General features: G+C 33.2%; 1 protein-coding gene across 10 annotated transcripts in view; it reads right to left on the bottom strand.

Annotated features, from left to right (window-relative positions):
* CACNA2D3 (calcium voltage-gated channel auxiliary subunit alpha2delta 3) overlaps nucleotides 1-17,399 on the bottom strand; it is a 396,960-nt gene that overhangs the window by 193,416 nt on the left and 186,145 nt on the right. For 9 of the 10 annotated variants that reach the window (XR_014886317.1, XR_014886318.1, XR_014886319.1 and 6 more), the window contains 3 exons: nucleotides 15,453-15,527; nucleotides 5,899-5,988; nucleotides 2,418-2,531 (listed from right to left, as the gene is read on the bottom strand). Coding sequence is in view for 7 of the 10 variants with exons in the window: in XM_085235720.1 (XP_085091846.1) it covers nucleotides 2,418-2,531; nucleotides 5,899-5,988; nucleotides 15,453-15,527 (279 nt within the window). In the remaining 3 variants the exon portion in view is untranslated. The remainder of the gene's footprint in view (nucleotides 1-2,417; nucleotides 2,532-5,898; nucleotides 5,989-15,452; nucleotides 15,528-17,399) is intronic. The other variant, XM_085235716.1, reaches the window with a different exon arrangement.

Below are 17,399 nucleotides of genomic sequence, written 5' to 3'. Positions count from 1 at the left end.
TAAGTTTTCACTCTTCCTGGTCTGTAAAATCAGTGAACAGTCAGAAGTTTTCACTTAATCTTGTGCTGCAACAAACAAAAAGTATCTATAAAGGAAGTAGGCTTGTAGTTCTGCTGTATCCTTATTGTGACAAACAGAGATGACTGAGAGTAACTCAAGTTTTGTCATTTTAATCACATTTTTCACCTACGCTTTCCTCTGAAATGGGACCTTCAATATAGATTCTGATGATTTCAGCTAGTTCCAGGAGCAAATAATAAAGACATTCAGTCCAATTTCAGTTTCTTACTATCTGTACTTTTATTTACTAATCCAAATTAATTAGTCAGAATACTGTGTTATCTTTTTTATCAAATGCAAACAAATGGGCTTCACATGCAATTATTATCACTGTTTTTGCTGGTGAGGAATTAATACTGTGCACTCTTTACATTTTGCAGAGACTGCAGATACTTGTTTAAAACAGAACAACTCAAACATCTCTTTTCTGTTGATCTTGTTTAGGTAAGAAGATGCATATTATAAAGAGAAGTAACTGAAAACAAGCACTGGCTTTCAGTATAATTGCAGCATTATTCAACTTAAATGATACAAACCACACTGCAATTTTTATCACTCTACTGAAGAACTTCAAGACATAGATGATCTCACTGTTTCCTTAACTGGATGATATAATCCTTCACAAAAAAAAACACTACCTCAGAAACAGACACAGTCCATAGAATGAAATACAGTTGTGCAATTACTATGCCTTTTTTAATAGTGATGATCCCGGCATAACTACACCTAAATAAATAAATAAATAGATAGATAGCTAAGACTGTAGATTGATTCATGTCAGGTTTATTATATCAATTTTGTGGATTAGCAATCATAATCCAAAGATATCAGGTCCTTATTATGAGATTTACTTACAATACTTCAGACTCTCTTTTTAACAGTGGCTTTCAGCCACATATTTCAGTGATGTGGAGTTTATGTCAGATGCAAGTAGTGATTATTCGTACTCATCTAGGTATGTCTTATGCACACACATTTTATCTTAAATTTTGGAATGCTTTCTTTATGTCCCCAAAATGCACTAAATAATCTTTAAAAATCTTTTTTCTTTCCTTTTTATTTTTTTTTTTAAAAACAACCAAAAGCTATGATTTTTGTGCCTTTGGTACCACGAGTTCCTGAAAAATACTTTAGACAATCTATTTCAGATTGTGTATTATTCTCCATTTTGATTATGCATTGTTTATCAGTTATTCTGTATGACGTATAGTTAATTTGCTTTTGTACCTCGCCCTGATTATTTGACAAACATTACCAGGGCAATGGCACTTTGGATATACATGTACACTGTGTTTAAATGATCATCTCAACCAAAATTCTTAGAACATTCAGAAAGCATCAGTCAGTAAATGATTCTAGCCAATCATATAATGATGTATATGAGAGGCAATAATCCTTCCTTTGGCAACCCGCATACATCCTGAAGGATAAGATTCAATTACCCTTAACTTCACAAAAAAGCATCTTCCCCACATTTTGGTTTTAAGTACCGCAGGAGAAGTTTACTGATGGCAAATTATACTAATATGTTATTGGATTCTTGAGAGTTATACCAAATGCAAGCAGAAATAGAAATGAATTATATTTCAGGCACCTTCCAACCCAGGACGTTCCATAATTCTGACACTTTCTGGGAGTAAACCTGAAGGGTTGGTATCTTCTTCCTCCCTGATCCCCTCCCCTCCACAAAAACAATTACAACAAAACAAAAGCAAACAAACAAAAAAAAAACCACAAAAAAGTCTTATCATGATTTTAAATTAAAAATATCTATTGAAATACCTAAGTGAAGTATTTTGCTTACTTTCTAATAGTGTATTTGAACATATTATTAGAAGCAATATTAAAAAGTAAAAACATGAGTGTTCCAACAGGCATCAAAGAGATATTACTGAACTGCAAAAGCTTCATGCTGTAGTCATACAAAGTATACAAACAAATCTACTAGATTTGCATTTTAAATAGTAGAAAGTATTAACACAATACAGTGAATAGATATTTTTTTTTTGTGATGTAGATAGAGATTCATAAAATAAAGAGTAGAATGAAAATGTTCCTGCTATCAAGGAAACAGCCTAGAACATAATTCTGAGCATTGTGCAATAGCCAAGAATGTACCTTTAAGGTTAATTTTTCCACAATAGCTTATTATCCAAGTTCATTACTACATTAAAAGGCTGTGTCTATCCTCAAGCAATATCACACAGGCACTATTTTTGTCACTAATGAAACATCCAGTTAACCAAAATCATTTTTAGATGAATAGAAGGATTACTATGACTTTTTAATAGACATATACTTCACACTGCATAAGATAGTTTAGTTTTTCCATTAAATACAGGTGAGAAAATACTTACTTTTCTGTCTGGCCAATTATATTTTGCAAATATTGTGTCGTATGTGTCCACAGCTCCATCAGTAATCAACATTATGGCTTGGCTGCAAATACTTCCTTGTCCTGTGTGATTGAACTGTGAAAGGAAAAGTTCATTTAAATACAACACATTCTGTTAGCTACAGAAGATACACCATTTAGAGATATGCTATTCATATGGCATTTGTATTCACTCCACATTACATGCCATATGATATTTTTTCATAAAATGTTTATCTGGGAGGACAAAGTTTCCCATGTTCTCACATTCTCACAAAATGAATATACATATGCTGCTGAACAGCAGTACTACAGCACAGGTAGACAAACACCAACACATACTTGAAGCGTGCAAGGAAAGTTTCACCATTGCATAGAAGGAGGATTCTTCTCCTCCTAAAAGAGCCTGTCAACTGAGCTAAGTAATGTGAGTTTTGATTTTTTGATTCTGTAGCTTGTCTCTTAATTTTGAATCCATCTTTCTTTAATTTATTCCTTAAGTTCTTTTTTGTTTGTGTATTATTTTATGCATTCAAGGAACTTAGATGACCTGGTGTTAGCAACAAAATACAAAGTTGGCAGATTATTTCATTTCCAGTTACTCTGTATGAAGTACAACACTTAAAAATGTGAAAAGGTCAATAAATTGTAGCACTGCACACAATTCTATTTCTATAGGTTGTATTGTTTCAAATACATGCTAATAAACAATCTCTTTTTGTTCTATTCCTATCTAAATTTCAGATACATTATCAAATTAGACAAGTCCTTATCCTACCATTCTTTTCTTGGTACTGAGAAAGCCAGATACTAATTTTACCTGTCTACCATGTCTCACCTTATCAACTTATCTGTGCAGAGTAGCAGCCCAAAAAAACCCGAATGTCTGGCTTCAATATGTTTTCAGAATACTCTAGTTTGATGTGGGCTAGCAACTCCTCTGTCATTGAGATTTCTGCAGTCAACTTATCCTCACTTATTTGCTGATCTTCTCAGAACCCTGTAACTTTTCTTGTAAAAAACTTTTTAACTTATAAAAATCTCATCTTTGTAGACATTCCAATACCTCAGCACCTTTACAGTAAAGGATTTTCTCCTAGTAGCTAAGCTAAATGTAGTAGCCTATTTTATTTTAAAATCATCATAAATCTACCCTTTTCTCTTCTACTTGAAAGCCATTCTCCCCTGTTCTATCACAACATTCCTGATAAAATAGTCCCTCTCCATTCATATGAACTACATACTTTGAAATGCACAAGTTATAGTAAAAGGGAAATTAATGAAGGAGAATGCCTTCATAAATCTATTTTAAAATATTAATCTGTGTGCATATGCATTATTCTACATGATTGTTTGAATATTTTTAAGAATGAGATGAAATTCAAATGCTTTGATGAGTAATATCTTCACATATTTGTCTAGAACTTTAATTTTATTGAATAGCAAGAATGATGAAAGTGTTTTCCATAATAATAACAATGACAAGGGATTTATGATGAACTACAATTAACTCAGTGATTCATCAGTAAGCAGCAAAAATCTCAATGCATCCTGACATTCAGAGCGTTTGGTTGTGATTAGCAGTCTTTGAAATGTCACAGAATTTTATTTAATTGGCTTTGATTTTTTTAAAAAGGTAATCACTGCAAAGACCACATTTGTCACCAAAAGAGATAATTGCAGTTGTCACATGACAATGTAGGTGCCTAACTGCTCTACCAACCACTTCTGCATTCTTACAGCAACTAATGAACACTGCTTAAATCAGTGGTTGGAAAGAATTTGAAAGTAGATTTTAAACATGCATTTCAAAGATGTTCGGTATCAACATCTTCAGATCTTAATAACCCAGGCAAATACAGAAATTGAAATGCAGGTAATTGCAAGACAAAATTAAATGAGTTTAATTACTGTAAATCCTGAACCATTCTGAGAATGCCGCTAGATTCTCAATAAGACTATCAGTATAAGATGAAGCCTCCCCTCCAACTTTCTTTTTTAAATGTAAGCCAGACATCCTTAACTAAGATGAAGTTCACGTGAACAGATTTCTGGCACATAAAGGTCACATGCTGTAGACGAAGTGTAAAATGGTTAGCAGTATTCTTTTAAGGATAGTTGTTTTTTGTTTGTTTTTTTTCTGGTTTAGGCTGTTTAACAGGAGCTCTCAAAGACTTTGCTGATGTGCCTGCAGAAAATAGAAATGTGAATTCTGAAAGTATGCATGAAAGAAAGCTTGATCCTGTTATTGTCTCTCTTGCAAATTTTCTCAGCTTTGTGAGAGCTGAACATACATGTAAGCATGATCCATCATGCTTTTCTAGACACAAAGTGTGACTCCCACTCAAGGACAAGCTATGTATAGAAAGAAATGCAGTTTCTTGAACACGTCCATCACTATTTTAACGTTACACAATACTAAGTACTGTCAGCTGGACTGTCACCAGGATAACCGTAAGTTTGTAGTCTATGTTTGTGAACCAACTAGAACGCCTAAATACACACAGAACTACATTATTATCACAATGACACTGGAAGTTTAGTAAGAGAAAACAGTGATCTAGAAAACATAGCCCAAACTTTGATTTGTCATCGAATCACGGTTTTATATTTTTATTGCATTGCAATATTCCATTTTTGTTCCTTTGGAAAAGTTTTTAAAAGACTTTCAATAATCTCATTTGAAAAAGTTAACATAACTAACAAGTATCAAATAATTTATTTTAATAGTTACTTAACCATTAGAAGTCCGTATGATTTTTGTTTTCACTCACCTACCAGTCATTTCATATTGCTTTGTCTTTCTAGTAATCCCTCTTTCTTTTATCTGAAAGCCTTCCTCCTTACACAAGGATTCCAGAAAAGGATCAAATCACCTCATTATCTACTGACTAAGCAATATTAGCACCTCCAAGGTGCCAAAGCTCTTCAAGTTATAGAAAACCAAACACAAAATTATTCAAATATCTTTTTTTATACAAGCTATAAGACATGTTAATCAACACGCCTCAAATCAAACCAGTGACTCATTATTTTGTGATTCTAGTAAGTGTGTATCCTCAAAATGCTTATGAAATACACAAATTCTTGCATACCTAAAACGTTAACCCTTCCAAAGAAAAAAAATAAAAGAACCATCAAAACTGTGAAATTTGCATATTATCCTAATATTTTTAACACCTATAGCAGCTACTGAAATAAACTTATTTAAATACATAGACACATAGAGGTGCATACTGTGTATACACACACAAACAAAAAGCAACAAAAAAATTAATTATAAAGTTAGTAAATATAAAGATCTTTCCCAACATATAGATTATAAACACTGCTTGTTCTATGGACAATATTTTACTGTCATGGCAGTTCTGGAGTTGGTTCTAATTTATTACCTTAAAATCGACAGTAATTGCTAAAGAGCTGGAAAAACATCAGCAGTGCAAACCTGAAAAGCATTAACTTACTTCATTGAGCATGTTGAAAGCTTCATTTAAAGCAATGTCCAGCATTCCAATTCCTTTTGCAAAAAGCTTGTCAAGGTGTTCCCTAAAATGCTGAAATGAACAAGAACGTTTTATTTGTCAGATTATTCTTATAACATATATATATTTATAATGATTAAAGTTTTCTTCCTGAGACTTACCTCTTTAGTTAACATGACTGCATACACTAATTCATAAACCATAGTTGATCCTGCTCAATGTTTTTGAAAAAGTCACCCCGAAGTATGGACATATTAGAATAACAACAACATAAAAATGTCACAAGACTTTTTTTGACCAGTTATTCAGTCAAACTGTTTTTTATTTGCCTTTTAGTTTATTTTGCTACATACAGATATGCATATCTTCATATAATATTTTTTACTTTATTTCTAGTTATTCGACTTTTAGCTCTCAGGAAATACTACTTAATAATAATTATTCACTGAAATTTAGTTTTCATGTCCTATTTTGTGTTATCTCTCCTCAAAAATTGATAGATCCTACCGTTATTTTAAGCTGTTTAGCCCATTACCGGTCAAGTTGTTCATCAATGTCAGCATAATATTTAGAGAACAGGTCTTGCTAGCTATCGGCAATTATCTTCATGTTTATGTTGCATAGCCATAAGCCTAATTTTTGCAGTTCTAAATTTTTTCATCAATTATGCACTGCTTTACTTGCTTGTGCATGAGGATTGGTAAAATCTTCTGGGAAGCAGTTCTGACACACGTCAGCATTCATCCTATATTTCTCTCATACTAAACAGAGAATCATACAATCATGGAATGTCTTGGGCTGGAAGGGACTCCAGTTCCAACCCCCCCGTCACATATTTTATTTCTCCAGATATGCCAGGAATTTGAACAATTTCACAAATTTTACACTCAGCAAAAAAAAGGGCTATACTATAATACGAATATTAAATTGTAGTTTTAATTTTTAGATTAAGTAAGCACATTTTCAAAAGTATGGTAGCATTTATTTTTGCAAATAATATGTTCAGAGGAGAAATAAAGTCGCTCAGGTTTTTAAGGAATTACACATGATAAAATCCAGTGTCATGAGCCACGTTGACATAAAAAGGAGGACACTGAATGAAATATCAACTAGCAATTATAACGCCTCTGATTTTGTCTGACAGATACATATCTTCTTCCTTTGTAGAACAAAAAGATATTACTCTGCATATTGGAAGGCAGAATCCTTTCTATTTCATTAATAAATTTCAGTCTGTCAAAATGAGGAAAATTTACATCCTAGCTCCAGGCGATTTTGAAGCGTACACTACTGACACAAAAACAGGCTGCTTTTTCAAAACAATTAGTCCACAGTAACCTAGTAAATGTAGTTCATTGCAGCTCAATGCTTTGAACAGCCAAAAGGCACAGTCTTGTTTGTCTAAATAAACAGCAATAGCATTAATCTCTACATACCTAAATTGTGAAACAATTTTTTTTTTGCCAACTTAAACACAGCTAACTTAAGTAAACTCTATCACTATCGCATAGTAATACAAATCACAGTTTTAAGTATAATTTATATATATAACAATTTGGAACAAGAAAATGAAGACACATATAGTGGAGAAAAAAAACCAAAGGAGGAAATGTGAAGTGCTTTTTAAGATCTCACAGATGGATAAAAAGGTCATTTCAATAAGAGGAAAATTTCTGTCACTTCATTAGCCATGTCAAAACATTAATATATATCCAAGAAAATTAATTATGTTTGCAGAAGAATTAAAATCCTATTCTCTTATATCAGGCCCTTCATATTTTTACAAATAATAATAAAAAGAGGAATGAATGTAGAATATCTGAATGTTCAAGAAATGCATTAACCTCTTGTTATTCTGTATCCTACTTCAAAATACTTCAAAAGGTAGGTATAAGCTCACATAAAATATGGGCATATTCTTGACTTCAGTTAACACAGACTGGAAATTGAGAGTGGCGATGCAGAAAGTTTCCCAGACAAGGGCTACGTCAGCTGTCAGCAGCACAACACGGTGCGCTTTCCATCACTACTTCAAAACACAACTGACCTGCACTGAGTCTCAAAGACCACTGACTTCTACACATACGGACAGAAATAGGACTTTTCCAGCAAATGAAGCTTTAAGGAACTTAGAAAATGCACATATCTTTTTTAATGAAATACTTAAACATACATTATTTTAAAATTGTTCACAGAAATTCTTCAAAAACTAAAATATATTTATAAAATTCTCCAGGAAACATCCTATTAAAACAAATTTCACATACAGCTGATAGTTTTAAACCAGAAAATGTAGTTTGCTGCTAAGTAAAATGTTGAAAACAAGCAGTTCACTTCTGTTCCATTGATGTCCAAAACTATTTCAAAACATCCAGTGTAAGCATTGACCAGAAGTTTTCAAGCTGTGGGAGCCAGTCTATGCTTACAGCCTGTCTTTCTAAGATCCATGACACTAAGATCAGTTTACAGTTGTCACAGATGCTTCCAATAACACAATGATTCACCCCAAAACAGAGCTTTCAGAAAATTGAAAATCACCAAATTTTGTCATGGAAATAAGTTTCCAATCCTTTCATAAATCTGGCATGTTAAATAAATATCACAGATCACATTTCTCTTTGAAATACTTTATTGCTTCATAATTAAACAAGAATTATTTTGCTATTAAAAATTAGACTTGTGTGTAAAATCTCTGAGTATTTCAGGAGTAAGCACTGTGGAATACTTATGACAAAGCATATACATTATCAACTATGAACATACAGAATAAACACATTACCAAAAATCACTCATAAATACTAAAGTCTCCAGTGTATCAGTCAGTTCACATGATATGTTGGAAGAATAAATATTTTCTCTTGCTACAGTGCTCTCTCTCTTTACATATATATATATATATATATACACACATACACGCATTTTGAAAATTTAATAGTAATGTTTGTTTGATCTAAAAATTGTAAAAATGTTAAAAATCCATTTCATGCAGTATGAATTTTAACAAATAATTGTTTGCTGCCCCCAGGCTTCTGAACAGACGAATGCTAGACAAAGTCATTTTGCAAAAGGATCTAGGTGACTAAAATGAATGTGTGTTCTTATTGACTCCGTTCTCTTTGAAGTGTTTTAAATCTTTTTTTTTTCCCCCTAAGTTTCAGCACTGTGTATGTCCACTACAAAATTGCATAACATTTCAATTAACATTTGTTTCCCTCTTTATCACACCAGACACTCTGAGTGTGTGGCATTAATTGAATCCACACCGAAAGACATCATGTTTCATTTTACAGGCAACACAAAGAGTAACTTCCTCAGAAAGTCCACACTTTATCTAGCTCAGGCTGTTCCACTGTAAACAATGAAAATGGACTAGTGCATTTCTGCACATGCAGACTGTTGCATGCTTACCAGCCATGCTATAGTGCTCCTTTTGTTATTAGAAAGCCAAGGCATTTTTAAAGCATTGTATCATTTCAATATGCGAATACCAAGCTTTCAACCTGGTATGCCTATCAGAATTTCTGGATAACCTGCTGACAGGTATCTGCAACTGCCATCCAATAACTTGGTAACCTACAAATGCCCTGCAAGACAGCTATAATTCAACCATGTACTACTGCAAAAAATGTCAGGACAGGAGCTTAACCACTGAATCATCATTTTAAAGAACAATAAATGACTTTGGAATGAGATAACAAACACCACAATTTTACTTTCAGTAACTTCCAAAAACGAAACACATCCCAGAAAGCAGGTTTGCTTGCTCATAAAAACTGAGAAAGACATTACCATGTTTGAATTTAATCTTTTCATTTTAAAAAGCTTACTTAGTACCAAACGGCGTAAGTAATAATATTGGTCCATCTCAGTTTCTCTTTACTGTCATACTGGAGACCTTGTATTTGAATTATCTAAAGCTTGAACTCGGTATCTCAACTAACAGTGTGCACAAGCATTTGCATGCAACTGTATGTTTAATTTCCATGTGCAATTACCATAACGTGCAATATCTAATTGTGGACTCAAATATCTAATTGACATGCATAATCTTGGTAATTCTAAATGCAAATTAGGCACACAATTATGACAATCAGACTCTGATGTCTGATTACAAAATTATAGGGCCAGAGCTCAACAGAAGAAGATGTGTCTTGTTACAGTAAAGAAGCATGGATGTGTTCAGTTGTAGAGGTATCTACAATCATTTTAGAAGTAGCTGAAATACATATCTTGGAGAAGAGAAGGCTCTGGGTAAACCTCATTGCAGCCTTCCAATGCTTGGAGGGGGACCGACTTCACGCAGCCTAATAGTGACAGGACTAAGGGGGAATGTCTTCAAACTAAAGGAAGAGAAATTTAGGTTAGATTTTAGGAAAAAATTATTTCCTCATAGGATGGTGAGGCACTGGCACAGCTGCCCAGAGTTGTGGAGGTGTTCAAGGCCAGGCTGGATGGAGACTTGGGCAGCCTGAGCTGGTTGGTGGCAACCAGCCCACGGCAGGGGGTTGGATCTCGGTGATCTTTAAGGTCCCTTCCAACCTAAGCTATTCTAGGGTTCTAAGATAACCCAAAGAGTGTGAAGAAAAATCCACTCATGTCTGTCAGCCGAGATAAGGTCCTTCCATGTATCTATGAGGGCTCATCAGTACGCATCTGAACAAATTAATTCCCCATCCACCTTCTACCTTTCTGTTTACCTTGTTAAAGTAATCTTATTTTTTCTTGATTGTAGGGCTTCTGCATCAGTAGCTTGAGTTATGCTTAAATTCCCAATTATACAAGGCTTTCAGCATTTTAATTAAAACCTGTTGTTGTGACAAGATGCTACTCAGTATTTGCAGTCCACTATACAGGTATCTTTTAATCTGATTTGAAATTACTAGAAATAATTTACCATTTGTTAGAATGCCATAATTAGATGGGGTTGCAGGACCATTTTTAGTCTAAAAGTGTAAGCATATATGAATAAAGTATTTTCTACAGATTCCGCATAGGAAGAGTTCACATACATGCAGTATAGTTTATACATTTATATCAGCTAACTACAATACTATTGTTTGACAAAGGTGAACTTCCTAGAGAAAAATATTGCTAATTAGTTAAAGATTTCTCCAGATTTTGTGTCTCTAATTGTTGCAAAACTACTGTTTCCCATTTTCATCCATGCATGCTAATATTTGAGATATACTCAGCAATGATTTATCAGATTTGTGAAGAGGATAAAGCAGTGAAAAAAAAACAAACAGGAACCTGTCAGGTAAGACAGTGACATTTACTGGCACCTCACAGGGAAGTTTACCAACACACACTAAGAGTTGATAAATCTGCATTAACATCTGTAAAATCCATATAAGCATCTTCTTATCTAGCATTAGTTGCTAGAACAATTACAGGTTAGCATGCTGTTGATTATTATCCAATTACTCATTTTCCTTAGCATGTTGTGTTGGTAGGTTGAATTTTTTTTTATTTTATTTTTTTTCAGATAAACAAATTCCAGATATGAAAAGCCAGAAGCTGATTTGTTGGTCAAAGAACTCAAGATTCAATGCAGCAAATTAAAAACAAGCTCCCTGTTAAACAAATTAGTTGCCTGGAGCTTTAATAGAAAACTTCAGAGCCACTTTCAGTGGTCTGATGCTAGCTAAAAGTTACAAGGGTCCAGAATGGCTAGTCATCTGTTAAAAAAATTGAAATGGATTTCAGTGAGCTTTTCCATTTTTGGTGTTGTGGACTTTTTCTTTTGTTTTGGGTTGGATTGGATTTTGCTGGTTTTGTTTTTTTTTTTTTTTTTTTTTTTACAGCTAAGCAATGCAGACAGCAATCCTTTTTGGAGATCTAAGACAGATAAATATAGAATTAAGCATGCTTAAATAATAATAAATATGCAAATTTTGTATTTACCAACTCCTTATTGGGAATTTCACCCAATCTTGTTACTGAACCAGTCTTCTAATTATTTAATTTCTGCTAACTGCATCTAGTAAAAGTTTACTAGAAATTAAATGCAACATCTGTCTATTTTTGTCTTCCAATTTATGCACGGGTAAGATCCCAACTTAGTTTGGAGTTATTGTGCCTATGTGTACATCTAGAAGATGATATATTTCATATGGAAGCGCTTATAGAGAAATGTCCTCAACCCATATATAGCATATTAAAAAAAACATATAAAAAAGGAATGCATATTGTAATATTGTTACTTTAAATCTGGAGTTACACTAAATCAGATTGTCATCCGATTCCTTTGGGGTAGGTAAATTGCAACATGGAGTTTCTCAAAGATGAAAACCTCTTGGCCCAAGAAAACCAGTATTAAAATAGGCAGTTCCACATGTTTGTAATTTGTGGAGAAAGTGCAGACGGTGACAGAACAGTGTCTGAACTATTTCCCACTCTTTTTTTAAATATGTGTATAGCAAATTGATACACTTTAAGGTAGCAGCTGTTTAATGCTAATGCCAAATTATAAATTAGTCTGGTAAAATTCAAATTCATATTACATGCTTTAGATTACTAAGCCACATTTAGGGTCACAGATTCATTTCTACCTCATTTATGCTACCCAGTGAACTTACAGACTTAATCTTTGTGATAAAGAGAACTTGAAGAAAGTTCTGCAAATCAAGAATATTTTACAATAGTACATCTCCACACCTCCAAAGAGAACCTCCAAGGCAGGTATACTTTGTTTCACAAAAAACAGTGCTGTGCTTTGAAAAAAAATTTGAAAGAAGCAGATGCCTGCCATATCACCTGTAAATTATAATTCAAAACTGAATTACTATAGTCTTTCATTGTAAAAATGAAAGCAGAAACACTATATGTTGGAAGAAGCCTTGGACTGGGATGTCTGCTTTGTGTCTTGGTAGAACTTGTGGTGTATATATATTAATGCCACTCACATCACAGTTATACATGAAGTTATAAGTTTGCCTTTTCTAAATATACAAAAATTGACTTGATTCAGTCAGGCTTCTCAAAAGGAGTATGCTTTCAGAAGTTAAAGCTGACAGAAATTCGATTATATCCACACTGCTTAGAAAGCTGTAACATAAGCTTTCATATAATCAAAGATTTGAGGGGAAAAAAAAAAAAGCCTGATCAAGACCAGTGGATGTTTCTAAACATAAGTAACTTTTCCTTGTTGATTGTTGACAGCATTAAAAAAGCCAACCTTAAAAAAAAAAAAAAAATGAAGTTGTTATACAAAGATTTACAACTCAAAACTGCAGTATGTGCAGTTCTTGAAGCTGGCAGGGAACAGATTTAGGTGCTTAGAATCATTACTTTTATCAACGTATCTTCACTCCTTATTAAAAGAAAACATTTTTTAAAATGTCATTATTAACATGTTGGAAATTCAGGTGAAAACCTATTTATTATCCAGCTATTCTTCCTTTTCCATAGTAAAAATGCATGAATATCTTAAATGTTAAAATTATTTACTATATATTTATATTTATTATGTATTATATAATGACATATCCGAATTACTTTATGCTCTTTAAAAACCTACTGCAATGCAGCAGATGGATAATAATACCATAATCAAGGAGTGATCTTGATCAAGTTACTCTCACAAGTGTGATGGGGCATTTAAAAAAATATTTCCTACTTTCACTATCCCAACTATCATGAAAATTGTATGTCTTTTCAAAATATTTATTTGGTTAAGCTGAATGTTACAAAGCTATATTACTCATGCTTTTGCTTTGCTGCTATTTTGCTTCTTTAGTAAAACAATTCAGGTTCATAAATTCTCTTCTGGGCTCCTTTATTACATAAATCAAGAAATAAGTGAGTAAACTCAACTTGTCACCTTAACTCATTAAAATGGCTGTGGGAAAAGAAAAGAGGGAAGGAAAGGGAAAAATACATACAACTATGACCTGCTATCTATCTCATATTTATTTTCAAGGGAAAGGTATCAATAACCATCTCACAAATATAAAAAAATGGAAAAAGATGACAGTTATTCTCCAAACCCTTGAATATATTATTCAACTTAAAGGCAAAGCAAAACACAAACTGACATCAGATTAAAAAAAAAAATAGTACTTAACTGGAAAGGATGTGGAAGCTTACTCTGAAGAACATGAAATTGTACTTAGCTCATAAAATCTGAGCATCATCTAAGTGGCTCAGAAACTTTTTATTTACTTAAATTAAAATAAATCTGTCATTAAGTAACATATGGACATATATTAATCAGCATTCTGATCAGTTGCAGAGTGAAGGAAATATCAGTATTTGGATGAATTACAGACAGTATATCTTGGGAATATATTTAAATCTTTAGCTTTTAGTCTAGAACACACAGCTTTCATATGGCTCATTCAATTCATCCAATAAAGTGCTGCTTTAGAAAACTACATGACAAATAAGGGTCTTCAACAGGAAATGATTAGAAACAATTCACATTGCTCCAAACAGCAACCAAATGCTACGTATGTATCCTAAAAATGAACAGTGAAGAACATAAGCACATTAAGGAAGTAACCCACGAAGAATAATTCCTGTGGAATGTTGGTGTATATTTAGGTGAAATAAGAAGAACCCATGTGAATAATACAGTAAAGTTTAGCAGGACCAGACCAAATTAATTTCATCTTGGCGTACATGAAAAGATCTAAGATAGACACACTTAGAAATGTGTTTTCATTGCTATATTTGCTACTTCCTGCAATGCCTCATTGACTGTTTTAGTAAAAATGAACTGTCATGCTGAACCCTCAGTGCAATTCAGTGCTGAGCTGAAACCCTTCTGGTCTGTCTTTAGTAGAAAAGACACAGACAAACTTTTAAGACACGGCAGCAATTTTGTATCATTTAGGCAAAAGCAAGACCCATTACCAGAGAAGTTCTGTAGTTAGAGGTGTGGCTTTAACAGCCTTTCAATATAAAATAACTTTTCAACTATCTTATTAAACACAGAATTTAATAATTTTATTTGGCATAAACCATCCTATCTTAACCTTCTAAGATGTGCAATGCAGTATTGCTTCTACAGAGCAACTGCACTCGAATGGCAGGCAATAAATCAAGCTTTAAACTGTAGATTCATTCTGTGATAGTCCTTCAAACAACACTTTCAATAAACAGTGTATTTTTATTTCCAAAAAAAAAAGTCAGTAGTATTTAATGCATTTGCACACACATTGAATTTTCTTGGATTAATACATTATTATTTTTACATGTCTGTTTGGAATAGTCACACTTTCAATTCATATACAATAATATCTGTTTCAACTTTAGTGTTAGTGTGACTTAAGAACACAATCTATTCCTCAGTCTTTTTCTTTTTAAGTGTGTTTTCAGTAATTTCCGTATTTTTCAATTAATATTAATCAATCTAAATAGTTAGATAGATATTTTTCTTCATATTGTGTCACACACAATTCCTTAGAAATGTCAAAAGTAGAATAATTAATTTATTAATTGCAAAAATGTAATCCATTTTACTAGGAAAAGGTCATCACAGCACATCTTAGGCAACGCAGCCTCTGTGTTGTTTTGTTCCTTTCATTCCTTACCTCTTTGTTGGTTCTGTCTGCTTGAACCAATGTTCCGTTCAGACACGGTTCTACATAGTGAAGTTCTTCATTATACTATTCAGAAAAATAAAAAGTATTATGAAAATTTAATTAAGAGCTTTGAAAGATACAATTTAATGATTTAGAACTGGAGGGAAGCATGCATATAAAGCAAGAAAAATTGGATTCAGTTCATTTTTAAAAACTGACCACAGACATTTTTTCTTTCTCATGCTTCTCAGTATCTCAGAGGTTTTGAATTTTTAAAAGGAGCATTCAATGGAACGGATACCAGTTCAGGTGGAGGTAATGTGTACTATACACACTAGCTGGCATAAATACCCTTCAAGCTGAAATCTGGATAATATTAAGAGATTAAGAGTTCAGATTTGATGCATCTCAGTCACAATTCCCAATTCTTTGTTGCATATTAAATAAAAAACTTGACAAATAATTGAAGCACTGGCTAACACACTTTGGAAGGCTAAAAGCAAAATAACTATGCTAAAAAGTCTGTGAGCTTGAATCCTGAATACATCAGGATTTAAGAGTCAGAATTTAAGTCAAGCAAAATAACTCATTGCACAATGATACATGAAGCTGTGACAGATCCTGAAACAATTCTCCGCTTATCTTTCAAGGTTGAAGTTAGACAGCCCAGATTCATTTTCAGAAACATCTTAAGAATTTAAATGAACAGTCTCATTTGCATTCAGTAGATCCAACAGAACTATTGACACTCGAGTGACTTGATTGAAAATCAACTTGTTTAAATCTTAAACCTTTCATTGCAGGTCAGATTAATTGATGCCTTCAAAAACTCTATTATATCCCTTGTAAAGATGTGATCTTCGCTTAATTCTTATTAATTTGATCTAAACTGGAAGTTACCACAGATCAAAGAGCCTTTGCATTTAAACTCTTGTTTTCACTTTTTCCCAGACTTTAAGTGAATCAGAATATCAGACAAGATATGAAGTTAAGCCAAAAACAATCAGGGATAGCATTTCCAATGATTAACGTATGCATTTACTCACTTGCTCCTCCATCTCAACAAGAATTAAAAAAAAGTCTTCCAACAATTCATTTCTGACTGTTGCTTACACAAGGTTCTTGGTCACTGCAAGACCTCATTTCTGCTGTGGCTGTGAATTTGATCAACTCCCTCTTCAATTTAACACCATCCCCCTTTGACTGTACAACATACGCATAAACACAGATCGCTGCAACCTGTTCCACAACGGACATCTGTCATCACCACTCATGTGAACAATGTACTATTGCCACACTAATTAATTAATTACATAATTACTGTTGCAAAGGGAAGAGCTTTTAATTAGAATTTCATCAAGTTATTCTTGAGGTGCTGTGTCAGACTCAGCCCTTAGCTATAAGGAAGTATATGCCCAGAGAAACTTACTTCCTACTATTGGATATATAGAACATTTACATCGGTATCTACAAAGTAGCTGGTTAAATGTTTAAAAACAAACCAAAATTCTAGAAAGGGATTTGTGCAAAATTTCTTTAGCAGGCTTGCATGCTTTTCTAATTATTTTATTCCCATCAGTGTTATTCCAATATATGAGAGCCTGCAGACATATCTATTGTTCCAAAGCTAATATGAAAACACAAGGCAGTGACAACTGAAACACCTGAGAGTCACTGGGAATGTCCTCTGTGCATCCCAGATCATAGCCATTCATTTGACTACTAAATGATGTACTTTTTGCTGCAGTCTCTTCAGACTGCTTTCCAGTCTGTCTCCTGACAGCCACCGCAAAATAGTAATGCAAAATCTGCAAAGCAACTCTCATTATAGACAAAAGTAAAAAAGTGCCTTCCATACTACTGAAATACAAAAAAACATCCCAATATTACACCACATGCTGAAAACCTGTAAAAGACACTGGCACACCAATCACTACTCCCAAGCTCTCTTGCTTT

The sequence above is a fragment of the Meleagris gallopavo genome, chromosome 14 (genome assembly GCF_905368555.1).
Source record: "Meleagris gallopavo chromosome 14, MGAL_WU_HG_1.1, whole genome shotgun sequence".
Lineage (NCBI taxonomy): Eukaryota > Metazoa > Chordata > Aves > Galliformes > Phasianidae > Meleagris > Meleagris gallopavo.
Note: the sequence above shows the minus strand (reverse complement) of the source record. Positions and strands in the feature narration are given on the sequence as shown.